Source organism: Telopea speciosissima, chromosome 2, assembly GCF_018873765.1.
Source record: "Telopea speciosissima isolate NSW1024214 ecotype Mountain lineage chromosome 2, Tspe_v1, whole genome shotgun sequence".
NCBI classification, from domain to species: domain Eukaryota; kingdom Viridiplantae; phylum Streptophyta; class Magnoliopsida; order Proteales; family Proteaceae; genus Telopea; species Telopea speciosissima.
The window spans coordinates 13,227,215-13,254,874 of NC_057917.1; the positions used below are offsets into that span (position 1 = coordinate 13,227,215).

A 27,660-nucleotide genomic window follows, 5' to 3' on the forward strand; every position below is an offset into this window, starting at 1 on the left:
CACCAAAACTCACAATGCGTAACTGCATTGATAAAGACCCCTTATGTCAAGGGACCGACTGTACATTACATATGAGAATTCCATAATCAACAAATAGCAACACACATGTGAAATTCTCATATGATCCTTATTCAATGTACACATTGTATGTTCCCTCATACTTGTACCCTGGAATCTTCATTCCTAGGTGTACACAGTGTGACGATCATAAGTATGGGGTGTCCAGTCTCGTTCCTAACCGTGAACAAATTTTATGTTAAAACCTAAGGACTACCAAGGCCCATTATTAAATCATGCTAAACAAATAATTAAATTAAATAAATAAATCGAATTTGATGAACATACTTATAACAACCTCTCACTTGTAAATCAAAGCCAACTCTCCATAAACCTAATACCCATGTTCTCAATGTGTTTTTCAAAAACAGAAACTGACAAACCCTTTGTAAAGGGAACATGTAATTTTTTTTTTAGAGTCAACCTTAGCAATAACCACATCACCATGCTAAATAATCTCTTGAATGAGATTATATTTTCGCTCCACATGCTTATTCTTCTGATGGGATCTAATTTCCTTTGCTTGTATTATGGCTCCCCAATTATCACAATATAAAGCCATGTGGTGCTCGATGAGCCCAGGTATAACTCACTGGTCAGTCAAGTATTTCTTAAGCCAAACACCTTCTTTGGCTGCTTCCCCAACTATCAGGCACTTAGCTCCAGTAGTGGAGTTGCATGTCGACTTTTGTTTGACACTTTACCAAACTATAGCCACCACCCATAAGAAAATCATTTTAGATGTGGGCTTTCTGTCATCTTTATCAATCTAGATATCAGAGTCTGTATAACTCATGACTAACAACTGGTTAGAACTATAGTCCATGAAGTAATTCTTGGTCCTGCTCAAGTACTTGAGGATACTCTTGACAGTTGTCCAATACTCTTGTCCGAGGTTGGACTGAAATTGGCTCACAATCCCTACCTTGATTACACATTTCTGGACTGGTACATAGCATATCATACATAAGACTTCCTATTGTCGAAGCATAAGGAACTCTCTTCATTGCCTCAATGTCCTCAATAGTTTGAGGACATTGTGGTTTAGATTGGGTGATTTCATGCCTAAAAGGAATGCTTCATTTCTTGGAATCCTACATGTTAAACCTATCTAGTATTTTATCAATGTAAGTGGATTGTAATAAGTCTAAATACTGAAAGCTTGCTTGAGACCATAGATTGATCTCAAGAGATTGCACAATTTTGTCTCTTCTCCTAGAAAAGAAAACCCATATATATGACATCATCTAAATGTCCATTTAAGAAAGTGATTTGTACATCCATCCGCTATATCTCATAGTCAAGTGTGTAGTAGATAATAAAATCTGAATAGGTTTAATCATCGTTACTGGTGAAAATGTCTCATCATACTCCATCCCTTCCTGTTGGACATAAGTTTTTGCCACCAGTCTCACTTTGAATTTATCTATATTCCCATCCATTCCTCTTTTCCTCTTGAAGATCAACTTACACTCTATGGGCCTGTTGGTGCCTTCTGGTGGATCTACTAGAGTTCAGTCCTGATTGGAATGTATGGAGTCAAATCTTAGAGCACATAACATCCATCCACCAATCTCACTTTGAATTTATCTACATTCCCATCCATTCCTCTTTTCCTTTTGAAGATCCACTTACACCCTATGAGTCTGCTGGTGCCTTCAGGTGGACCTACTAGAGTTCATACTTGATTGGAATGTATGGAATCAAATCTCAAAGCTCATAACATCCATCCATTTATATGTATTTGCATCCCTTAATGTCTCAGAGTATGTAAAGGGCCCATCTTTGAAGAATCAGACATTATGTCAAATTCTTCCACCTTCTGATCATCTTCAATAAGAAAAGTTAGACGTGTAGCCGTGTAGGAAGTCAAAGAGTCCTCCCACTACATCAAGGCACTTGGGGATGTTCCACTTCAGTGGGATCTCAACTAGAGGTTCTACAAGTATGCACAAAAGAGCATCTAGTGCATAGAGTCTCCCGCTACTACAGGGTTTGGGAGGGGCAAATTTACACAGACTTACCCCCTGCTTCGCAAGAGAGATTGTTTCCAAGTTTGAACCCACAACCAATAGGTTGCAATAGCACAACTTAACTGTTGCACCAAGGCTTGCCCACTCAAGAGGGCAAACATAGCCAAAGCTTGCACATTTATTAAACCATGTTGAATAAATAATTAAACTACACAAATTAATTCAAATAAACCAGGTTTGTTGGAGACACTTCAATTCCAACATAAGGTAATGTATTTTTATAGTGTTTGACGTGCCCATGCCTGGTAATGTATTTTTATAGCGTTTGACGTGCCCATGCCTTGTAACAAATTTGAGAGATGATTCTAGGGTTATTGGGACCGATTCTAGACCATTTTGATAATGGATTAAGGTACCAAGATCGATATTGTTACTGGATAGATGCTATAAAAACTAAGAAGGGAAAATGGTATAAAATCTTAAGCAGGTAAAATTAAGGGTGTTAAAATGGAACCGAAATTGATTGTTGGAACCGGAATCGACCGTATAAAAATGACGCGATTCTGATTTCATAGATTCTATTACCGGTTTGGTTCAATTTAAAATTGAAAAACCGTTGATTAACCAAATAGAATCTGGGTAGAAAACCGAGAGATTAGGAATATTCTTATTTGTTTAAGAATGAGGTTAAGCACTCTAAAATATTATGACTCCTTACTGAGATTTTTTTGAATTTCACTTTGAGTGTCAAATTCATGAAGGGTGTAGGTACAATGGACGAAGATCGATCTGCTACCTCTTTTGGAGTGTGCTCCGTGTATGGAAGCGGCGTGGGGATTATTGTTGATGGTGTAGGGAGTCGCCACCTAGATTAAGGTCTAGGACCCACAAACGTGCCCGTCCTTCACAGAAAGATGCTAAATTGACTCCAATGACTCAATGGATGGTCTGCTCCAGATCTCTAGGTAAGTGTCAAGTTATGGACTAGGAAGGTGTTAGGCACCCAGCAACAGCCCGGCTGACGGCCGGTCTTCCTAGACCAAACTCTATTGTATATTATTGTGTTATACATATTATGCACCTAATTAAACTATTTTTTTGTGTGTTTTGATTAACTTTGTTGAAATTTATGGACCTAATTAGGGTAGTTAAAATTAATGTTTTAATACTAAATACTACTTCCAAGTTAGGTGATTATGTAGAGCTGAAATGGCCAAAATGATGGTGTAGGGAGTCGCCACCTAGATTAAGGTCTAGGACCCACAAACGTGCCCGTCCTTCACAGAAAGATGCTAAATTGACTCCAATGACTCAATGGATGGTCTGCTCCAGATCTCTAGGTAAGTGTCAAGTTATGGACTAGGAAGGTGTTAGGCACCCAGCAATAGCCCGGCTGACGACCGGTCTTCCTAGACCAAACTCTATTGTATATTGTTGTGTTATACATATTATGCACCTAATTAAACTATTTTTTTGTGTGTTTTGATTAACTTTGTTGAAATTTATGGACCTAATTAGGGTAGTTAAAATTAATGTTTTAATACTAAATACTACTTCCAAGTTAGGTGATTATGTAGAGCTGAAATGGCCAAAATTATGAAAATGCCCCTAGAGGACAAAAATATGTACAAAAACAAGAAATCACATTTAAATGCTGAAATGATTAAAACATGATTAACAACATGCATGCGAATCATTAAAATATATACAATGCTACGGCAAAAATACAAAAATGCACGAAAATGTAAACGTATACTTAAAACATGCTTGTGAAAGTCAACACATGCAAATAAAGTGATAAAAATCTTTTCGAAGCCCTAAACATGATTTGGTCACAAAATGACCAAAATACCCCTAAAGGGCAAAATGGTAAAAATGCTAGGACAAGCACTTCTAAGTCATTTCAGGCATTTGATATGTCATTAAACATCCTAGAATTACTAAAAATGCCAAATAAGCCTACAGAATGGCACATTGGACTTGCATTTGGTAAATTATCAAAGTACACCCAAGGGCAAGAATGACTTTTTATGCATATCACGATTAATGGTGGGCATGTATGGATATGAAAACATTCTAAAACAACTTAAAACATAATTTAATGCTTAGAAATATATATTTTCTAATTTTCTTGGATTTTCACAACAAATAGAAAAATGACATCTACGTCCCTAACAGGGTAGGGAACACCTATGAAAATGATCAAATATTCATGTCAGTGATTAATGATCCCATAAAATCAATCCTGATGAAATATGTATCCCATAATTTTTTATGAATTTTTATGCATTGATACTATTTTTTATATTTTTTGAAATACTAAAAATAAGGGAAAACAAAGAAAAATACAAAACCCTATCACAGATCTGAATTGGATCAAACTAGCGCCCACAACCACTAATCAAAACATGATTAACATGGTTAGAATGATTTTGTCCAAATCCCCACCCACAGGTTCAGATTTCATAAAATTCTAAAATACTCACAGGGGCAAAATTATCACATAAAACATGATTTAGAGCTCGGGAAAATTAATGGACATCAAGCACAGTGGGGAACATCTTCCCTAAAAGTTTCAGAATTTAATCACTCTTGTGATAGTTTTGAAGATTTTTTAACTGAAAACAACCTCTTTTAGCTAAAGAAAATCAAAAGAAATACATAGAAATAATTAAAAATATATAAAAACTACCCTTGAAGCGTGGAAGAGTCTGGGCTCAGTTTACATATCCTTGGATGGCCGGAATTATTGCCGAAAGGCATTGAAAGCTGCTCCAAGTGTGGTTGCCCCGAATGGCAAGAGTGATGAACAAGGGGTATTTGAGGAATTTTTTATGTCTATAGAAGCATGATATGTGGGTTTATGGCATGGATGGAAAGAGGGGATCGTGAAATTCATGAAGGTATTTTTTTTCTGAATTTTTCTAGGTCTCTAACCTCTCCAAAACACCTCCTATTTATAGAAAAAAAAAAAAATTGTTCGAGGAAAGGTCTCAAGGACCCTTGGGGCCTTAATGGCAGGGGAAAGGAGGGTGGGCAGATGGGGCTTGCGTGTGCCTAGGCCGGTGTAGCCTCTTTGACTTGGGCACATGCACAAGTGGGCATGAGTGCTGGGCCTTGTGTGGTTTAGCCTAAATGGTGGGAGTGTGTCCCGGTTTAATTTTTATATAAACATTTTAAAAATTCCATTTTAAAGGTCCACACTCAAATGCTAATGTCTCCAAAACTGAATGGCCGATTTTGACGCGCCACATATCGTCACGAAGGTCTCAACACTTACGTACCATCCGTGTGGCCGATATGGCCGAATTTTGCCTAAAAGTGGCATGGATATCGAGGAAAACACATAAATGGTGTTTCACACCGATCAAAGTCCAAATGATACTGGAATTACATGAAATTTTACGTGTAAGCACAATATGACCAAATAAAGGTTATAAATATGATTTCATGTCGCATCGGTGGCTTGAATACCGAGAACTAGGTCAGGGGCAAAACGGTCATTTTCACAAAAATTATTCGAATTGGCCAAAATTTTACATTAAAGCTTAATATGACCAAATAAGGTCATCCAAAGTGTTTTGGGTCAAATCGGGCAGTCCCGATACCGAGAACTAGGCCAGGGGTAAAATAGTAATTTTGACAAAAGATGTTAGATTGGAGTGAAATTTCACATGTGAGCTTAAAATGGTTGAATAAGGCTACTATAGGGATTTGGGCTCTACTTGGGACAGTTTGGTTACAAAAAGTGGGGTAATGGTAAATTGGTAATTTTATACCATTTGGTCACCACGCAAGCCAGTCGGGCTTTGATCATCATTGCTGAGTCACATTTCCAAGGTGCCAAAATTCAGCGTCTACAAAGGGTTGAAAGGTTTTAGTATGAGCATGTCTTAGTGAACTTTATTAATGAATTGAGTGGGGTATGGACTGGTGATGTCCTTAGGTTGGTTTCCCTTGTGATACTTTGCGGCCTTGAGTAATCACATAAAATTATCATTGCAACTAGCATGTCCAAGTGAACTTTGCCTAGAATTAGATGTGTATGAAAAAATATAGTTTCTCTTGCATAACAAGGATATGAAAAATAAAATTAAAGGGTCAAAGGTGAAACCGGTATTACAAACTGCATGTAAATTGGATAACGAAAATCGAATAGAAACCGCTAAAATCGTACTGCATATAAAACAATTATGATTTTGGATGATTCTTATCCGGTGCGGTTTTAATTTCTACCTTGCAAAGTGTGCACCGAATCAAAACTGCACCGTATAATCAAAACCGCACCGTTTGACTCCCTTAAGTCGTAGGATACAATGTGATCCATATCGGTATTGGGATGGGCGGTGACTAATACCATCAGTCCAGGACCTTTTCGTTGAACAAAATCTTTGATTGAATCGGCAAGACCGATTCGATTCCCCGTTACGTGTTTTGAGACGCTGTTTGTCTTGTAAGGGACAAGAAGTTTTGAAAACAAAGAAACAGAAAAACTGTTTCCGTGCTGCGTTTGCCGTGTTACTTCTTAGGACTACGGGGAGGCTACTGTCATAATATCACTCGGCAAAAGAAAAAAAATGGTACTCTCCTCTTATTAGTCCCTTTCGCTTCTTTACCAAAAAAAAAAAAAAATTAGTCTCTTTCGCTTTCCATCGCAATGCCGTACAACTTTCCTCTCTCTGAATGGATGGAAGACGATGCAACCGCAGCGACACCCGATTTAGTAGATTTCGTAGAATTAGCACAAGATTCTGAAGAAGAAGAAGAAGAAGAAGAAAGAGATGAAGATTACGTTCCGCCTATAAGAATGGAAAGGGTTTCACGGAACCATTCTTCAAATTCCGTTCAATCCGTAACACTTTTAGGCGCAGAAGAAGTAAATGTCTCGACTTCTCAGGTTCCCCAAAACGCAACTGAAGTTGTCGATGTAGAAGATGATTACGGAAGAAGAGAACAAGGAGAAGCGTCTTCCTCGTCGGCCAGGAAAGTTGAAAGGGAAGAAATTGATGACGGGGAACTGCTACATTGGAGCGATTTGGATGGTACCAGTTGCTCTATATGCATGGAGCCTTGGTCTGCCGAAGGCGATCATAAACTCTGGTGCGAATCCCCTCCCCCCTCTTGCTTTCTAAAACCCCTCCAATTACTCTTTGCCATGCACTGTCTTAGAATTTCTTTAACGTATTTGATTTGGCTTGACAGAAGAGCAAAATCGTGTACCCAAAACTTTGTAACGACTATTCTATCCAGTAGTTGTCATTATCTATACGACACCGTTTCAGTCGGGGTTCCAGTCTTTTCGTGTGGTGATTATTGTCAAATATGCCTTTCGATTTCTACAATTATTGTGATACATTAACATTCTTATGAGGGTAAGGGGCAATTCCGCTCACAGTGCCTTTGGAATAAAACGAGAACATGGTATAGTCTCAGGTTTTGTGTCTGGAAGTGTTCATAGAGTTTTCACCAGGCTGGTTCTTGAAGGAGTGTGCATTAGGCAGGTCTTTGATTTATTCTCCTATTTCATGTGCCTGTGTGTCCGGGAAGGCAGGTGCTTCCACTTCCAAGAATATCTAATTCTCTGGTACTGCTTTAATTTCTTTTACCCATGGAACATGTACCAAAATGTTCCAGTCGTTCCTGGTTCAAGCATATCCTTTTATTTCTGGCCTTGATTTTCTGTGGCTGAAAGTGTCGTATTACGATTGGTGTGGTTTGTAATGAATTATTACTAAACTATATAGTTGTCAAGGCGACCCAAGGCGGTGGAGGGGCGCCTAAGAGCTTAGGCGACAAGGTGGTTGGCTAGGCAACCAAGGCGTCCAAGTGTTGTTATTCCCTTCCCCCCCCCCCCCCTCTCCTTTTTCCTACATTGTTCTATTTACCATTAACCAGTTGTAGTTATGTCACTGAAAATTACATCACTTGAAACCATCTTTCCCAGTGACAGTACACTGAAACTAACAGAACTTGTTTTTGAAGGAAAAAGATGATATTAAACAGAAATAATTTTGGCAGTTGGCACTAGGCAAGACATGCTGTACTAAATTAAAGTTATTATGATTAGCTTAACGAGCAACAAGTAAGAGATACTGTCTGATGGATCAAGTGTAAATTGTAAAAAGCACCATGTTGTCATCCGCAGCTCCAAATATACCACCAGTGTATGGATCATCAACACTCAGTGTCAAGACTGCACAGGGAATACACAGGCGGTAACAAAGGGGGGGAAAGAAGAAAAAAAGAAGAAGCAGCAGCAGGCAGTAACAGAGAAAAAAATACAAAGAAAAAAAAGAAGAAACTAAAGGCGAAAAAAGAGGAAACAAGAGGAAGAAGAAGAAGAATACTTATGAAAAAAAGAATCGATTAACACTTAAACAGAGAAGGAAGAAAGAAGGAGGGAAAAAGAAAAACATCAGGCCTTCTTCAACCTTTGACCTTACCCATGGGGCAGTAGAACCAGAACACCTTTGATTGAGATATATCACTCGATAGGTCTCGATTTAACCTGAAATTTTATGTACTCTGACGCAACACCAAGGCCTATTGAATCTAGCAAGAAGTAATCCCAGAAATCAAATGGCATTCATGTTATAAGCTTCTGAAACTGAATCCAGCGGTGGTTGCAGGTTGCACATTTTCTCAAGAGAGAAATCTCTCAACAGGGATGATGATTGAGGTTAAGCGTATGAGATATAGATCGCTCCTAAGTGCTGATTCAAGCCCCAAAGTTTGAAATAGATTGATGAAGAACTGAGAGAGATCAATATCTCTCTTTGCTGGCCCCAAATCATGAGAAGAAAAGAGGTTGGGGGGGGGGATACTAAAGAGATGAAGAGAAAACAAAAACCTCGCAGCAAGGAGAAATAAGAAGAGATAAAAATCACAGCAAGGAGAAAGAACAAGAAGAAGAAGAAGAAGAACAACAACAACAATAAACTCAAACACTTACCTTTCAGGAGCCGGAGTAGCAGGAGTGTTCGCCAAAGCTGGAGTAGCAGGAGGAGCTTCGCGGAGCCGGAGTAGCTGGAGAGAAGTGTTTCCATTTGAGACTTTGAGCTTGAGGATTTCTGTTTCAGCGTAGAATGGACGTAACCCTTCCCCCCCCAATTTATAGCCTTGATTCTATGTAGCAGGGTAAATTTTAGATATGTAGACCCGCGGGTGATAAACAAGGAAATGGAATAAAAAAAAAACAGAATATAAAGTTAAAAAAAACACACATACATAAAGCAAACTCCTTGGCCACAAGGCGTGCTAAGGTGTCGCCTTTCTTGACTCCTGTAAGGCGCCCTGCCGCCTTGACCTTAGATTTCTGCCTGGACGCCAAGTCGATGCCTTGACAGCTATGCTAAAGTGCTAAACTAAGTATAAAATTTCAGTGGTTGGAGTGTCGAAACTTTTGGTCGGCCCTCTAAATAGTTTCTCAGTCACTGACTATAAAATCTATTAAGACGTATACTCCTTTTGTCTTCCATCACATGTCCAAACCCCACCTATTCGAATTAACAACCAGTTGTCAGATTCATTTTCAATCTAGGCCTGTCATTGAGGTGGAACTTCTATATATAGGTCTACTCCCTTGAACATTTGACAAGTGAAATTTGTGGCTACCCATTGCCATTGCCATTGCCATTGCCATTGCCATTGCCTACTCCAAGGTTCTTGTTATCACACATTCACACCTGTTGAAACATATTCAAAATTTTATATAGCATTATAGCTATGTTTAGTGCCTGGCAGGTATCAGGAATTTACTGGCTTGGTGACGCAGTAGAGTTGTCTTGGTTGGATCGATACGCTCGTATCTGGAAACCCAGATCAAAATGGAACCGACCCAACCTGGATTTTTAGACTAACAAGGGTTGGTAGGGGTTAGTTTTTGGGGTTATTATTTAAGTTGCAGTTTATTTATTTGCTATTGGGGATAACCAAACGTAGGAGAAGAGTCCTATTTGTTTTGGTTTTAGATAAAATTAAGAGTTTGAGTTAGTGTTAAAGTTTGTTTCAGATTATGGTTGGGATTAAGATTTCTTTGCTTAAGTCTATATATGTGATGTAGCTAACGATTCTCAGTTTAAGAGATTGAATGAATGAATTAAATTGCCGAGTTTGTGTGTGGTACTGTTGGCCGAGAGCTTTCTTCCCTTCTTCTATTATGACCTATTACCCCTCCATGTTGGCTCTATTTTTTCCATCTCTTCTTCTTCTCATTAGTTCGTTCTATTTCAGTTTCATTAGTACCTATACCTATTCTGTTGTGTTCTGTTCTGGGTGACAGTGGCAGCCCACCTAAGGTTGGTCTATCTCCCACATCCTCAATCCTTTCCCTCTCAAAATTTGTAAGGGCCAACGTGGACCCAACTTTATTTAGTCTTTGTCTTTACATTTCTTAAAGTCTTTTTTGTATTCCCAAGGTAGTTAATTAGCCTTTTTATTTTCCTAGGAAGTTTAATTAATCTTTTAGTTTTTAGATCAACTTTTCGTATTCCTAGTCTAAGTCTTTTTAAGTTTTCAAGTCTCTTTGTATTTAATGTCATTGGTAACGACCCCTTCTTTATGTCTAGACTTGATGACTAGGATTGTAATTAGAATAGATTCAGCCATCTTCTCTGTAAATACAAATCATGGGGAGTGTTCTCTATCTAACCTCCAGAATTTTAAATTTGCTCTCATATGAGTTTTACTTGTGGATCTCAAGTGGCTGTGGGACTCAGCAAAATACGTCCAGAGGGATCTCTCTGGTGGCAGCCAAGGTGGACTCCAAGGCTGGTAGACTGGTGGATCTCCAGTTCTACACTTATCTTCGTTATCAATTGAGCATCTCCATCCTCTCCCTTATTCCTCACCTTTAAACCTCTCATCAGACCTGTCCTCTTGAAACTGCAGGTAAAACTATTCAACTTCTAGCGTCTGCAACTCCTATCTTCAGCCTACCTATATCACCAAGTGACTAGGATTGTAATGAAGATGGTTGTAATGAGGATTCTTGCAGGATCAATCTGGAGGACAACCCAAGAGGGTTCAGGTTGTTTGAGACCTTAAAAGGTGGTAGTAGAATGGTTATAAACTCAGATTCAAGTATAGGAACAGGCTGCTGTAATGAGGATATAGGTAGGCTGAAGATAGGAGTTGCAGATGCTAGAAGTTGAACACTCACTTATCTTCGTTAAGAACAGGATTGTAATTAAGATCACTGTAATGGCAGGTTTGGAACAGTCATTACAGTGACTGTTCCTATTGCTGGGCAATTGAGACTCCCTGGTTGCACTTGCTACAAAGAAAATTCAATTTATTCCATGCTCACTTTCACAAGTGTCACAAACTTCCATTGGGACTATGTTGTCACTCTCAGGATCAGCCTCTGGAAGGTGTAGGACAACATTGACAGGCAACTCAAGAGGAAGACCAATCACTGGGGCAGATTCGGGGATGACTTGTTAAACTTCGGCCTCACAAGTTTGGCTGATTTCCTCAACCACAGTCTCAGTATTCTCGCCTTCGAATGACTCTTCTTCAGTTGTTTCTTCTATTGGTACATGGGGACTAGTTGTGTCCTGCTGCGGTGGTGCAAAAGATAGTGGCATCATGTTGAATGGTGTGTCAAAGGTCTACTCCAAGTGAGTCAACCGAGTTTCTATTGATTCACCATTGCTCTCATGTTGGTCAACTGCTGTAGGAAACTGTTCCCAGGACATAGGAACTACAAACAAGACTGATAATGGAAGGCGCTTATGCTGCCTTGGAATATGAACTAACTACCTAGATGTTCAAAAGAAATAAAAAACTCAAGAGACTAAATAAAAAAACTGGGCCACATTAGCCCTTACAAAAATATCCCACGCAGGCTAGGCCTGGCCAAACCATGCAAGGTCTAGTTCTCCTGGGCTGCAGGCTTAGTCAGGGGGCCAAGGAGGCCGGGGGCCTGGGTCTAAGCTGGTACCTTGTGGGGTGCTTGATTGGCCTGGGATGGGCTCGCCAGTGGCCGCCGATGGCCCTGCATCATCCCACCCCAATTCTCTCACCCCACCTAAGTCCCCATCAAACAAACGGGGCCTTAAGGGCAAGTATTATTCTTTTCTTTCTCTTATCTACCTTAGTCACCCTTTCCTATTCTGGTTAATTACGGTTCTGCCACTCCTTGCATATTTGAAATATTTACAGTTCTGCCATTGCCTTTCTACTATTTGCTATTGTGCACTTGGGTACGCATATAGTGACCCAGAATTAGGGTTTTTGAACCCGCCGCATCACTTGAGCCTGGAACCAAGGGTGTAGTATTGGCAGAGCCAGAACTGAAGAATGTAATGGGGTCAAGGTGGGTGTTCATACCTATCCTTTACTCAGACATCCAAACCCCTTAATCAAGCTAATCAATCTCATGTCAGGAACCTTATATGCTTCTCTCTAGAATTCTTAATTTCCACCAAATTTGAATCACAATTGATGTGTTCTCTGAACCCAGTACCCTACTCGTATATCTTGTGTATTTTGTTATCCTTCCAGAAAATTCTACCCAAAAAAAAGTTATCCTTTCAGAAAATCTTGTAGGCGGGCTATTTTTTAATGAGTCATGTCCCCCATCAATTGGTATTCAATGAGTTGTTTTTTCATGAACACATATAGGTCTGTAGTGGGGTTTTAACTACAATTAACTATGCAAGATAACAGAATTTATACTGTCTTTTTGCGAGTCTTGTGAATGCTATAGTTGGAACTGTAGTTCCAAAAATTGCTTAATCAACTAACAGGAAAAAAAAAAGATTTATGGAATCTAGTTGTTTGTAACTCCTATATCTATCATGCTTCTCAATATTGAGCTTACCTTTCCTTAACCCTCCCATTTTTCTGCTCTCTTGCTTCTTCATTTTGCATGCCTTCCAATTCCAAATTGTTCTTACATCCATCAGGAGGGGAAAGGGTGTGATGCTTCTTTGATTTTTTATGCCTGGTTTTACTTTTCCATTATTCCTGTTCCAGTATCTGATTTTCATATTCGAGAGCTGCAGCTGTCTTCCTTGTGGACATTTATATGGCAAGTCTTGCGTAGAGCGATGGATTATACAATGTGGAAGAAATAATGCAAAGGTATCATTCTTTGTACCATTGGTTCTCAGTTCCTATCGTGGTCTGCACTCTGTGGACACTTTTTACATGTTCAACTCCCTCCCTTTTTTTCTTCAGTGTCCTCAATGCAATAAGAAGTACACATTGAGTGCTATCAGGGTGCTTTATGCATCACGAGTAGTGGCTGTTGATGATAACACACAAAAGGTCAGATCCAGATTCATAGGCATGAGTTCATAGAAGTAGTTCATGAGCTATTCAGTTTTAACGAGGGGGCTTTGCTTGTCTGCAGAAAGTTGCATGTCTTGAGGATGAAGTTAGATCCCTTAAATCTAGACTTGAATCTTCTGAGAGTAGGTTTGAACATGCTGAGAAGAGTATTGCGTCCATTTTGGCGGAAACGAAGACTGTAAGATTATCTAGCTAAGAACAAACTTCTGATTAGCTGCTTGCTGAATATTTCTTTCTCCCCCCCCCCCCCCCTCTTGTATGGTTACAGACTTAACAGTTTCTAGCCATTTCTTCTATATTGGGTGCTATTGCTCATGCCTTTTATTGCCCCTCTAATGTGTAACACTCATGTCAAGAAAATTCTCTTCTAAAATTGAAGTTTGAGCTGAACTTTGACTTTGTAGAAGGGAACTTGCTTGGTGATTGCGTCTCCGGGACAGGTGCAAAGGAGGCCATCTGAATTTATTGCTGTGCCCGGGGGCTCTCAAGGACAAATATTATCTGGTAAGCCTTCTTTTAAATGGTGAAAATTGCAAAGTAACAGGTTTTTCCCTTGTTTTCTGCTTATACTCCTGCTTGTAGGATAGTTGAATATTGCTGAGGATTGTCCTTTAGTGGAGCTAATATGTTTTGGTTCTAGCTTCTGCTTTAATATGAGGATTTTTTAATAAACTTCAAGGAACAGTATCTTGATATTGGATGTCGACTTCTTCTAACTCTGCAGTTGCTTGAATAGTGACAAAGTCTAGTTGGCATATATATGAAAATGCCTTGTGGATCAACTAGTCAACACTTCCAATACACTGCTTACAATGATTTCGCCTTTGAAATATTTCTGTGTACTAGATACCACAACAGAAATCATAGATGTCTTGTGTGAGCCTTGAGCAAGTTTGAGATGTTCAAAAGAATGACACACAACTTTCTGGTGTTGATCCTGGATCCTTATAGCGAGCTTGGTACTGAAACAATCTATTTTGAGCTAATGAATTGTTTTCAATTGTCATAATTTGTTTCTGCAGAACAAACCATTGGTGTTGGCAGTCAAGGATCTTCCCGTTGCAGTTTTGAATTTAAGGTTCAATACTGACTCTATTTCTTATAATATGGATTTTTTTTTAGTACTGAGAATTTGAAATGGAAAATTTAATTATTAAATACCTTTTCATTCTAATGTGTTTATTTTTAACTGGCAATGTGATAGCCTCATGGGGACATAGTCAAGCATGCCCTGTATTTGATTTTGAAGGATAAAATGCACATTTTTATCCTCATAATTATCATCCTTATTTCTTCTTCACTCCTGGAGTCTTGACTGACATATGGGGAATTCTGGAATATTGCCAAATGAAACAACTGAATTTCTGCTCCTAAACTAAAATGTGCCGAAAATGTTGTGTTTTGAAAAGCTCTATATTTCTTCTTCACTCCTGGAGTCTTGACTGACATATGGGGAGTTCAGGAATATTGCCAGATAAAACAACTGAACTTCTGCTCCTAAACTAAAAATGTGCTGAGACTGTTGTGTTTTCAAAAGATCTTTATTTCTAATCGGTGTAATCTTTTTTGCAGCATGAGTTTCTGGTAGACGGTGCAAGGATTTTTGGTATGGATGCATCTAGCTCACTTCTGCTTATTGGACGAAGGCTTCCTGGAATGGGTGGAATGCATGTGCTTACCAAGGTAATATTTTTTTTGCTTACCCATAAAATAAGCATCCTTAAATTTGCTTCAACTCTTCTACAATGCAAATATGTTCAAACCTGTGCTCTCGCAGATTAGCTTGATTCATCCAGATGAAAGAGAAGATCTTCACCTTCCACATAATACAAAAGCAGTTAAAGACATACATGTTTCCCCTTCTTCTAGCAGGCTTGCACTTTTGGCTTCCTTGGGGAAGAAATTGTCAATTCTCAGGTACATTTGCTGCTCTAATCAGACAGGGTCTACTGTTTAATAATTTTGTTTGTACTCATTTCATTGGCAATATTTGATCTATTTGTTCTTTTCATATTGTTTCAGCATGGAAAGGAACAACTATGTCCTCACATATGATTTACCGGTAAAACTTTTGTCCTTTTCCTGTGATATATTTAGCTTAAGGGACCTCATCCCCCCCACCCCCAACCCTTCTCTTTAAAGTAATTACTGCAATGAGCTTCTTTTCAAGTGGCATCACCAGGAAACTGTGAAGTTCTTCCAAGGCCTACATGATGCATACAACACATAAGTAATTATGCATTCTTAATGATTTTCTGGTGATATGCCTTGCTCTGTGTTATGTGGACACTAACACATGCATCGGTTTACAACCTGACAACACCAACAACTTGATAAAGGCATAAGTTTGTATATGTGTTATTTATTATCTTCCTAAAAGCAATCACGTAGGTGGGACTGTTATTATGTTCCCTCATCATGCCACTACTTATGGCGACATATTTTTTCCCTGCTGCAAGATTTCTCCCATCTTCTCTTATCTCATTCCTTTTCCCTTTATTCTAATACATACATGACAACATATTTTTTCCCTGCCGCAAGCTTTCTCCAATTCTCCCACCTTCTCTGCATCTCATTTCTTTTCCCTGTTTTACCAATACATACATGAAGTGATCCCTGGTGTGGATATTCCAGGTCGCTATGGGCCCATCCAAGTGCTAAACGGCTCAGTGTGTAATAATAATGGCAATTCCGTAATTTACTTCAGGTGTAAAAATGGGAGTGGCAGAACTGTAAATAAGCATAATCTTATATGGCTGCTTGGTAGTTAATTAGGGGAAGGAATTAGAATTAAAGAATGAGGACATACTTGGAACTAAAACAATTGAAGGATATTGTTTGAATTAGACATAAAGGCAGAGGTAGTTTTGGAACTGAGCAAAAAAGGTTATTTAAACAACAACCAACGGTTGAGGTTGTCTTCAAACTTCGAATGGATTGTCCAGCGGCAAGGAGGACCTGCTTCAAACTTGGTATCTCTTCTGATAGTGATCCAATCCTCTCGAGTTTTTAGGGGGGAAATCTGCAACTCAATGATCTATTCACATGCAACCAAGCAACACCCGGAAGGCTGAAACAGCAACTGAAGAGACTAAGAGAGAGAATCAAACTTCTGAAATCAGATATAGCAGTAAGGTATAATAAGCTATAGTTGCTGGTTTGCAACTCACAACAAAGGGGACCTTAAGGGAAGATACTCAAGGGGTAAAGTCGCTTTAGGGTATGGAAGCGAACCCCAAGATATCAGTCCAAATCATGATGAGCATAGTTGTCAAGGCGTCGCCTAGGTGTAGTCTAGGACTCTAGGCACCGGCTAGGCATCCAGGCTCTTTCTTGGGTCCAAGACGACAACACGCCTTGTTGAAACTTCACGAGTTTATGTTGATTTATGTTTATTGCTTTGTTTTTGGATGATTATGCTTACATTATATCATATGTTTTGTTTATAGTATGTTTTGGGCGTTCTCATATTAGATCATTACTAGCATAGTTATATCATATTGATATTTTGCTTCTATGTGGCTTATAAACATAATTATATAAAATTATCATTGCTATATTACATATAGTCATTAATGCACGCCTAGGGTGCCTTGTTGCCTAAGCACCTCTCCAACGCCTTGGGTCGCCTTGTTGCCTTGACAACTATGGCGAAGGGTATATGGAGCTCTGATGATTGTTTTCTCAGACACACAGTACCACTAGTAGGTTGGGAAGGCAGTAACAAGAATATAAATGAAGAAACAGGAAAGGGAAAGAAGAAAATAAAAGGGAGAGGAATAAGACAATGATGTATAGAAAGGACAAGGAGGGAAGAAGGAACAAAGAAGAAATAAAAGGAAGGAGGAAGAGATAAGAGAGAGTACCTGTGGAAAGAAAGTCCAGAATCGCAGGGAAAGAGGGAGGAGAGAAAACCATGGCCAATCTTTGGCTCCAACAGTAACTCAATGTTGAACTACTGCTCACGGTTGTTGGGCAGAATATTCCAATCATGGGCTCTAGATTATATACCCCTAATATAACCAATGTTACCCATAAGCCCATAATCACACACCTGAATACCTAAATACCCCCTTGCGGTTATACTAAATAGAACAAATATAATCTTAACAGGTTCCATGTTGGTGTTGATAGTTGGAGAGGAATGTATTTATTATTAGCCTAGTATGTAGTTAGCCTTTGAGTTTGTTGAGGAAATCTGGATTCTAGATTTCTTAGCTAAGAGTCCTTAGTTTATACTGTTATTGTTTTTTGGTCTGTATATCTGTATATATAGGCATCAATTCTTCTTTCTTTTATCTTTAGGGAAAATTTCATGGACACCCCTTGCATTTTGGTCGAATGGCACAGACACCCCAAAAACTTTCAATATATCAACCTTCCCCTTGACGTTAAGCACCGTTAGCCTAAAAGTTGAAATGTCCTTTTTAACCCCCTTATATAAATAAAAGCCTCTCAAAACATCTTCTTCCCCCCTCAAACCGTTGGAGACCTGCAACTACTCAGAGGAAGGCGACCATCACCTGCGAGCTGAAACAAAGAAAATTAAGTGAATTAAATGTGGGCAAAATAGGGATCAAATAGAAGTTGAAAAAACTTGTCTGGGCTTCACCGATTCTATAGAATTTTGGCGAGGCAAGTCTGGCTCCCTGAACTGAAAGATTGATTCACGTACTTGAAGTAATCCGGCGCAAACTTAAAAAATGAATCAAATTCAGTCTTTTTAATCTCCTTCACAATAATTCTATCATCCAACGTCTTAGCAAAGAAAGATTTACTCTTTCCACCTTTAGCATCCCAGCTCTTACAACGGCTGAGGGATGCAATATAATCAAGCTCGCATGGACAACATCGTCTTCGAAGAGAACAGAATTGATTTGCATACAAGCAAACAACTGAATATTTACCCTTCCCAGGTAGCTTCCCAACCCCAACAGGGATCTCTGGATGAAGCCCTTCCGAAGATGACAAGGGATCCACAAAATTCAACCCATCAGAACTAGGGTTATATGATTCTTCTGCTGAAACACTTCTGTTGAATCCCTCTAAATTAAGAACTGGTTGAAGACCACAAAATGAAGTCACTGAAACCGCAGAAATTAGGCTGTGCACATTCTCAATTATTTTACCAGCTTCTCCTTTCTCCTTTTTTGTCTCAGACAAATCTTCAGCTGAACTGTGTCGATCATGCAACAAAGCAAGCTGTAGGCAATTATGCTGGTGAGTTCACCCTCATAGACTGACACAATATTATCATCAGTACCAAGTGGGATTTGGCACCTGAATCCTTTTTGGGTAATTAATTCTCGAACTGAGGATAAGCATTATGGAGTGTAGTTATTGATGAACCCAAACTTCTGTGAGTTACCTCTGTGAATATCCTTCCAAAATGCCTTGCGAGTTTCTGAAAAAGGATTCCAGACCCACCCAATGATCAGAATCAGCTAAGTATGACAACCCTGAATGGATTCCAGACCCACCCAATGATCAGAATCAGCTAAGTATGACAACCCTGAATTCTCAGACAAAGAAAGGAATCTAGACTTTGCAGGTATTTCACCCATTGTGGTGCCATTAAGAACCATATTGGGAGCAGACTCACTATGTCTCAGTACATTTGATTGAACTGGAATAGTTTGATCCACCTGTAAATGATCGGCAATGGGAGAATTTAACTCTTGAGGATTATTACCAGCTGAAGAAAGAGTGAAAGAGGAATAAGATGGTCCAGTGGTAGAGTCTTGACCTAGAAAAGAGTTGTTCGACTTTCTGACTGATGTGGATGCATTTAAATCATTACTAGATGAACCAACAGGGTTCAAACTCCCATCAGCTGGTGTTCCATTACCTTCAATATTAATAGACCTATGGGCTGTATAGTTTTTGGTCCCAGAACCATAGACCAAACCTTCACTAAGTGGCTCAGAAACTGGGGCTTTTGCAACTGGAATTTCATGTTCTTCGGTATAACTTTCCTCAAATTCATGTTTCAAGCTTGGTTTCTAGGTTGCTGCCATAGTTTATGGCATTATTTTAGTCAGATTTATTGTGAAGGAGATTAAAAAGACCATCACCTCTTATGATTGCTGTATATGGATCAAATAGAAGGTGAAAAAACTTGTCTGGATTTCACCGATTCTGTAGCTTTAATGTCTGGGATTTGGTACCTATTCAAAACTCTAGAGCTTAGAATTTGTGATGTAGATGAGATGAATAGGACAAATAGAAGTGGGAAAAACATACCAGTCTTGCATGGGATGCTTCGACGATGCACCTTACAAAGAAATCCAAGCTTTTTTGCATGGATTGCAGGTTTTCATCTGCTGTTCACTCGGTTCTTCCTTCTTCTGTCTTCGAAGCATTGAAGACGATGATGAATGGTGGTTTATTTGGGGTTTTAAACTTAAGGGTATTATGGGAAGTTCACCATTTGATAAGGGTACGTTCTCCATTAAGAAAGAGTTAACCATCACTTAACTGTACAGACCTAATGGAGTGGTAGTAATAAAGTCATAACATAAGGGGGTGTCTGTGATATATTGAAAGTTTTTGGGGGTGTCTCTGCTATTCGACCAAAATGCAAAGGGTGTCCATGAAATTTTCCCTTAACCTTATTTGTTTTAACCCATGATCTCCTTGTTCGTATCACTGGTGAGGCTCTCGCTACAGTACCTGATACACGACGCTCTCTCTCGCTTTAACAGTAACATTCATTCGCAGGGTCTCTCGTTGAGACCAGAGAGACCGGTGAGCGTCTTGCTCTCATTTCAGGTGGCTAACCCGACAATCTCACCGGCGTCTCATCTTCTAAGGCCTCACCACTGCAACGGTTTTCCACCATCAAGATTTTACAAAGTCTGCCTCTACAGTGGAGTTAGCTGGTGAAACCCTCGACCCTCCCTGACCAAGTATGGAACCCCCTCCCCCATTCGATTCTCCCTCTTCGTAAAGCCTCTACCTTACTCTTTGATTCTCTCTTTATCTCAAACCGACGACCTACTCCCACCCTCTACCACGATTCTGCCCCCGCCTCTTCTTCCTTGATTCTCTCCTTCCCTCAGACCGACGAACTTCTCTCACCCCTACCATGATTCTCCAAATCTCCCTACTACGACCCCTTCACGATCTCTTTCGCACTCCCCACAATATCACGAGTATCCCAAGCATAGACCTCACAGTCACCATTGACCTAATCGATTTCTCCTCTTATAAACCCCCTTCTCTGAGCCACTTGAACCCTACCCTCTCTCACCCCCGTCACTAGCACCACTATCAAAGACTCACCTCTGTCACAGACTCCCGTCTTCGAGCCACGCGAACCCTAAACTCTCTCACCTCTATTCACCCCCTGCCACTAGCACCTCACTCACCGATTGCCTCACCGATTGGCCTCCCTCTCTCAGTCCTCTTTCTCTCAGCCACTAACACTAATCTCTCTCTTCTCTGAGCCGCTCGAACCCTACCCTCTCTCACCTGCCACTAACACCCCACCCACCTACAGCTACATTCTGTGATTCTACCCATTGCACAATTTCATCTCTTACAGACACTCATACCCAATATTCCATAACTCCATCTTTGACCCCTCTCCTACAGACAAAGTGCCTCCCACCCACTGTGTGCTTTGCCGCAACACAGGTGTTGGTGACCCACTGTGTACTTGGCTGCAACTCTCGGTGGAGCTGCCCGGTGAAGCTCACTAATCGGTTAGCTACGTTATAGTACATCATTTTGAAACAAAGCTTTCTAACAAATCCAAGATTGCTTAAATCTGATTTATATTAAAGGAGTTATGTTCCGGTCAAAGTTAATTTGGTGTGTGCAAATGCTGTCAAAAATGGCTCTGAATGAAAATAATTTTATAGACATCAAAACAAATGAATATTTTACCGCACTTTTGGTTTTTAGCAATGTTTTACCATATTAAGATTTATGGAATTTATAGATTTGAGAAAAACCCCAACATTAGAAAGTTGAAAATTTCTCTTATCGCCGAAAATCCAGTTTTTGTTCTTGAACTGGGGGGGGGTGACTTTTTATCCTTTTGGAATTTGATTTTTTAAACTATTTTTATTAGGTTCAAAATTCAAATAGGGGGTATTTAGTTATTTATGAATAAGATCTTAAGTAAATGAAACCATTTACTTAAATGATATTAGGCAGACATTTCTGGGCCTCAAAACCACCAACTCGAGTTAGCTGGGAAAAAATCATTGGTTTTTGACCAGTTTCGACCATATCTCGGTTTCTGGCTGGTTGAAACCTGGTCAAAACCCAAGTTTTAGAATCTTGGGTGGTGGGATGAGGAGGTCCAACCAGCCATCAAAACCAAGAAAGAGAGGTTTAAGACATGGCAACGGACTATATAAACATAAGATAAAATGAGGTATAATGAGGCTAGAAACGAGGCTAAGAAGATGGTATGGTTGGCTAGGGCGAGGAAAAATGAGGAGCTCTATATTAATCTAAACAAAAAGGAAGGGGAAAAAGCTATTTATAAAATAGCTAAAATGAGAGAAAAGAAGAGTAGAGATTTCGATCAGGTGAGATGTATAAAAGGGGATGATGGAAGAGTGTTGGTAAGGGATGAGGACATTGTGAGGAGATGGGATAAGTATATTTGTGAACTTCTAAATGGAGATTGTTCAAATATGACCGAAACGAGGCTAAGAAGATGGTGGGGTTGGCTAGGGCGAGGAAAAATGAGGAGCTCTATATTAATCTAAACACAAAGGAAGGGGAAAAAGCTATTTATAAAATAGCTAAAATGAGAGAAAAGAAGAGTAGAGATTTCGACCAGGTGAGATGTTGGTAAGGGATGAGGAAATTGTGAGGAGATGGGATAAGTATATTTGTGAACTTCTAAATGGAGATTGTTCAAATATGATCGAACCGGTTAACTGCATTAGTCAACAAGACACCACACATCATAGATATGTACGAAAGGTTGGTGTGGTGGAAGTTAAAGAAGCCTTACGAAATATGAAAGTAAGCAAGACACCAGGCTCGGATGAGACCCCAATAGAATTGTGGAAGGCCCTAGGAGTAGTGGGGTATATTGGTTAACCAAGTTATTTAACAAGATTATGATCATAAGGAAAATGCCATAATGATTGGAGGAGAAGCATTGTAGTTCTGATCTACAAAAATAAGGGTGATATCCAAAGCTGCAATAACTATAGAAGCATAAAACTAATGAGTCATACTATGAAACTTTGGGAGAAGGTTATTGAAGCCGTCTGAGAAGAGAGATCATAACAATCAATTTGGTTTTATGCCAGGTAGATCCATGATAGAAGCTATCTACCTATTGAGGAGGCTCATGAAAGATGTAGAGCTAGCAAGAAGGATCTCCATATGGTCTTTATTGACATGGAGAAAGCCTATGATAGAGTCCCTAGAGATTTAATCCAGAATGTTCTTGCGAAGAGAGGGGTGTCAAAATATATAGATATAATTAAAGATATGTATGGGGGTGTGGTGACTAGTGTGAGATCTTTGGAGGCCAAGGGAAGGAATTCCCAATTACGGTTGGGTTACATCAAGGATCAGCCCTAAGCCCTTATTTCTTTGCCCAAAAACATCTTGTTAGAATATCAAGAACTAATAACCAGACTAGAGGAAGAGAGGAAGAAGAGGAAGAAGAAGAAAGAAGAAAAGAAGAATGGAGAGGGGTCACACAAATTCTAAGAGAGGAGAGGAGAGGACCTGCGGGTAGAACATTCTGTTCTACCCATAGGCCTGCCACTTTAGTATTTATAATAAAAATAAAATTAACTTTAGGATAATAATGCCCCTACATCAAACTGACATAATAAAGGACTAAAACAAACCAAAGTAAATAGACCTAATTGCCCTTGGACTTATATTTCAACACTCCTCCTCAAGCTGGAGCATTTATATCACCCATGCTTAGCTTGTTATAACAAGACCAAAAAACTAGGAGCAAATAAAGATTTGGTAAACACATCAACTAGCTGATCCGAAGAAGTGACAAATGGTATCTCAATCAATTTCTCCAAGACGGCACTACGAATGAAGTGACAATCCAACTCAATATGCTTGGTCCTCTCATGAAAGACCGGATTACTAGCAATATAGATGGCTGCTTGGTTGTCACAAAACATCTTTATAGGAGTTGGAACTGGAAACCCCATCTCAAGTAGAAGAGACCTAACCCACATCAACTCAACAGTAGTATGAGCCATAGCTCTATACTCTACTTAGCACTGGATCTGGCAACAATGGTATGTTTCTTGCTTCGCCACGTAACCAGATTTCCTCCAACAAACGTACAATACCCTGTGGTAGACAGACGATCACTAGCCGAACCTGCCCAATCAACATCAGAGTAAGCAACAAGCTCCATGTCTATTGGGACGATAAATAAGCCCCTTCCCAGGAGCACCCTTTAAATACCGAAGAACCCGAATAGCGGCATCCCGATGAGACTTACAATGGAATTGCATGAACTGGCTGAGAACCTCAACATCTTAAGATATATCCGGCCTAGTAATGGTCAAGTATAATAGCTTTCCAACTAAGCTTCTGTAGGAGTGAACTTCCTTAAGAGACTCTACCATCATCAGTTCCAAATTTTTGATTAGGATCCATAGGAATATCTACTGGTTTTGCAGCAAGCATACCAGTTTCGGTCAAGAGATCTAACACATGCTTTCTTTGAGACAGGCTGATCCCCTTTTTGCTTCTAATAACCTCAATCCCAAGAAAGTAGTGAAATTGGCCGAAGTCTTTAGTCTGAAAATGCTGCTGTAAGTAATCTTTCACCTCCTTGATCCCACTCATCATTTCCTGACACTGATGTCATCTACATAGACAACAAGAACAACCAATTTATGTCATCTACATAGACAACAAGAACAACCAATTTCTCTCCTTGACGACGAACAAACATTGAATGATCTGAGAAATACTGAGAAAAGCCATAGCCAGTCACAATGGAACTAAACATCTCGAGCCATGCTCGAGGAGACTGTTTCAGCCCATAAATGGCCTTGTGCAACTTACACACACATCCACCATTCTACCCCTGTGCAACATACCCGGGAGGTTGCTCCATATAAACCTCCTCGAGTAACTAACCATAAAGAAAGGCATTTTTAATGTCCAACTAGTATAAGTGCCAATCAAAATTCATAGCCATAGAAATAAGGAGATGAACTGAATTCAACCTAGCCACAGGAGAGAAGGTTTCAAAATAATCAACACCATAGGTCTGGGTGTATCCCTTAGCAACCAGGCGGGGTTAAAGCTGTTCAACAGAACCATCATGATGATACTTAATTGTATACACCCACCGACACTTGACCAGGTGATGCGGCACCAAGTAGGAAGAAGAAGGAGAAGAAGTCCTGAATTAGGGCTTAGTTTGGAGCCATAGGTTTAGGATTGCATTCTACTATTTTTTTTCATTCCACAACCAACAGAAAAATAAACTAAGTGTCTTTTAACTTAAGTTAGTAGGGTTAATTAGGTCTTTTCAGTATTTTAAGTTATTAATTTTAGATAGTAGTCATTCCCTTCCACGATTTATGATGGAAGAGGTTAGAGTGTAATAGGATTTGGCTGTTAGCCTATTTTATAAATATTCAAATCGTGGGAGGCTCCCCCACAAGTTCTATGAAAAATAAATCGTGTTTGCTTGGCTGCCATTGTTGATGCACCTTTTCTCCTTGTGAGTGTGTGCATCCTTGTGGTTCTATCAAGGTGGAAAGGGATTGGTGGAATCCAGTCGACTCTTTGTGCCGTGACTGCTGGGAGGATCTCTCTTTGAAGGTGGTTCCATCCTTCATTGCTCAAGCTTGCTGCCAATGGAGTTCTGCTGTAAGTTTGACTTTGAAATTCTGTTTCCATTCCTTTTCCTTCCCCAGTCGATTCCCCCTTTGTTTTGTTTGAATTCCATAAATCCTAGCGTTCTAAATTCTGTCCAGCCAATTCCTATCATTCAATACCCTCAAATTTCAGACTTAACATCATTACATTAACCCCTCCACTCGATCCAGATTGCTGCCCCCATTCCTAGTTCAGAACAATTAAAGCTCCACAAGCCTAAAATTCCCACAGCCTAATCTAACCATCAGAACCAGCCCAAAATCTGGTCGAACTTCCCTCCTACTGTCCCCTAAACTCGACCTCAACCCCAGTCCTAAACTCCCATTAGAAACCCTAAATTTAATCTAATTTCTAAAACCCAAAACCCGAAACCCTAACCCTAATTTCTGAGATTTTAAATTCTTATCTAAACTTAATCAAACCTAGTTCATTACACTACCTAAAACCGGCCTAGTTTAATCATATAAACTATATTCCCATTACCCCACCCTAACCCTAGGATTTTGACCTAAAACTACACTTCTGTCCTATTGTAACTGCAGAACCAGAGGCCTCTTAGTTCTTTGTTATTGATCCTGGTGTAATTGGCTTCTAGTCGGGCTTTACCCTATCTAGAACTACATTAAGTGGTATCAGAGCCCATGGCTGAATCCATAGCTGCAATGATCGAGATGTTCCAGAAGTTTGCTGCTGAACAAAGGGCTGCAATTGAAGCCCAAAAGGTTACCACTGATGCAATCATGGCTAGATTGCAACAATTGAAAGAACAGAGAGTTCCCCCTGACAGAGACGGCAACTTACCTATAGTTGACGATAGGTACCAGCTCAATTCTGTGGTACAGAGACTGCCTGACAGAGATGGGGATACCAGAGATGATTACAGAGATCCTAGAGATGGATACACAGTTCACAGAGATGAGCCCAGAGATCACATAGATGGATATAGAGTTCACAGAGATGAACTCAGAGATCACAGAGATGGGTACAGAGTTCACAGAGTTGAACCCAGAGATTACAGAGACAGACTCAGAGATGACAGAGATTACAAAGACCATTATAGAGATCATCGGGACAGGACCATTGGTACCCGTGAACCTTCCCGGGAATATAGAGATCGAAACAGAGGTGTCACAGAGACAGAGATTGAGAAGACTGAGACAGAAATAGAGGTCGACAACCCACTTTTGAGGAGTATATGAGATCCTACTTCACTGGAGATCAAGGTCCTAATAGGCGCCACACTGACAATCAGAAGGTGAAGCTTGAACTGAAAGAATTCGATGGAGACTATGACCCTCAGGTATTTTATGACTGGCTTGCTGTCCTAGATGATTATTTTGACTGGTATGACTTGTCTGAAGAGAGGAAGATGAAGTTAGTCCGTACTAAACTTGTTGGACCAGCACGTGAATGGTGGAGGACCACTGAAAGGGAGATGGACTTTAATGGAACAACACCTCGCACTTGGGAAGACATGAAGTACGACCTGAGTAAGAAGTATTTGCCAAGGCACTTCAGGTCTTAGTTACAGGATCAATTCAATTCCCTACGCCAAGGGACCATGACTGTATCTGAGTACATGAAGAAATTCAATGCACTCTCTTTTCGCACTGGCATTAGAGAGGAGGGCATCCAGATGCTTTCACGGTTCAAGTTGGGTTTGACAAGTGAGATCAATAGGGCCATTAGGCTGGTTGAAGTTACAGACATTCGAGATTGCTTTGAGAAGGCCTTGAAAGCAGAGGAGCTACTAGTTTCAAGCAAACAGCTGGGTTCTACTTCCAAGCCGGCCTACATCAACGCTAGCACCTCACGACAGGGTCCCTCTATAGGCAGCACCTCTCGCCCTGCTGCTCCCCCACGTGTTGATGATAAGGGCAAAGCTCCTATGTGACGTAATGATCCTTTCACTTGTTTCCATTGTAAGAGAAGGGACATATTGCTAGGGATTGCCCAAGCAAGAGGAAGAACATCAATGTGGCTGAAAAGGAAGCAGCCCACGATGGTGATGAAGAAAAGGGCTTCGAAGCTTATCCTGCTGCTGCTGATGATGATGATGATGATGATGATGTGGCTGCTTACTTTGAAGAGGAGGGTAATGATACAAGAGGCATTTATGTGCTGCTTCAAGAGGCTGCTACCCAGCCAGAATTCCAGCCTTCCCCACTCTCCAAAGCGCTGCTGTCCGCCTACAAGTTTGAACCATCTGCTGAGGATGATCTTAAGAAACTTGACCCTGATTTGAATGACTATTCCATGATCTCCAGCCATTCATTGGAGATGAATGCTTTTAAGTCAGGGAGAGTTGATGCAGCGCCAAGTAGGAAGAAGAAGGAGAAGAAGAAGTCCTAAATTAGGGCTTAATTTGGAGCCATAGGTTTAGGATTGCATTCTAGTATTTTTTTCATTCCGTACTTAGTTTATTTTTCTGTTTTTCAATTGAACCGGTTCAAATTGGTTGCATCCAATTGGTTCAATT

General features: G+C 39.9%; 1 protein-coding gene across 1 annotated transcript in view; it reads left to right on the top strand.

Moving 5' to 3' along the window:
• Positions 1 to 6,687: 6,687 nt before the first annotated feature.
• LOC122650470 (E3 ubiquitin-protein ligase RFWD3) overlaps positions 6,688 to 27,660 on the top strand; it is a 32,798-nt gene continuing 11,825 nt past the window's right edge. Inside the window, exons 1-9 of the mRNA XM_043843884.1 lie at positions 6,688 to 7,130; positions 13,040 to 13,118; positions 13,215 to 13,304; positions 13,390 to 13,506; positions 13,733 to 13,832; positions 14,351 to 14,406; positions 14,901 to 15,011; positions 15,106 to 15,245; positions 15,351 to 15,390. Of these exons, the coding sequence (XP_043699819.1) occupies positions 6,688 to 7,130; positions 13,040 to 13,118; positions 13,215 to 13,304; positions 13,390 to 13,506; positions 13,733 to 13,832; positions 14,351 to 14,406; positions 14,901 to 15,011; positions 15,106 to 15,245; positions 15,351 to 15,390 (1,176 nt within the window). The remainder of the gene's footprint in view (positions 7,131 to 13,039; positions 13,119 to 13,214; positions 13,305 to 13,389; positions 13,507 to 13,732; positions 13,833 to 14,350; positions 14,407 to 14,900; positions 15,012 to 15,105; positions 15,246 to 15,350; positions 15,391 to 27,660) is intronic.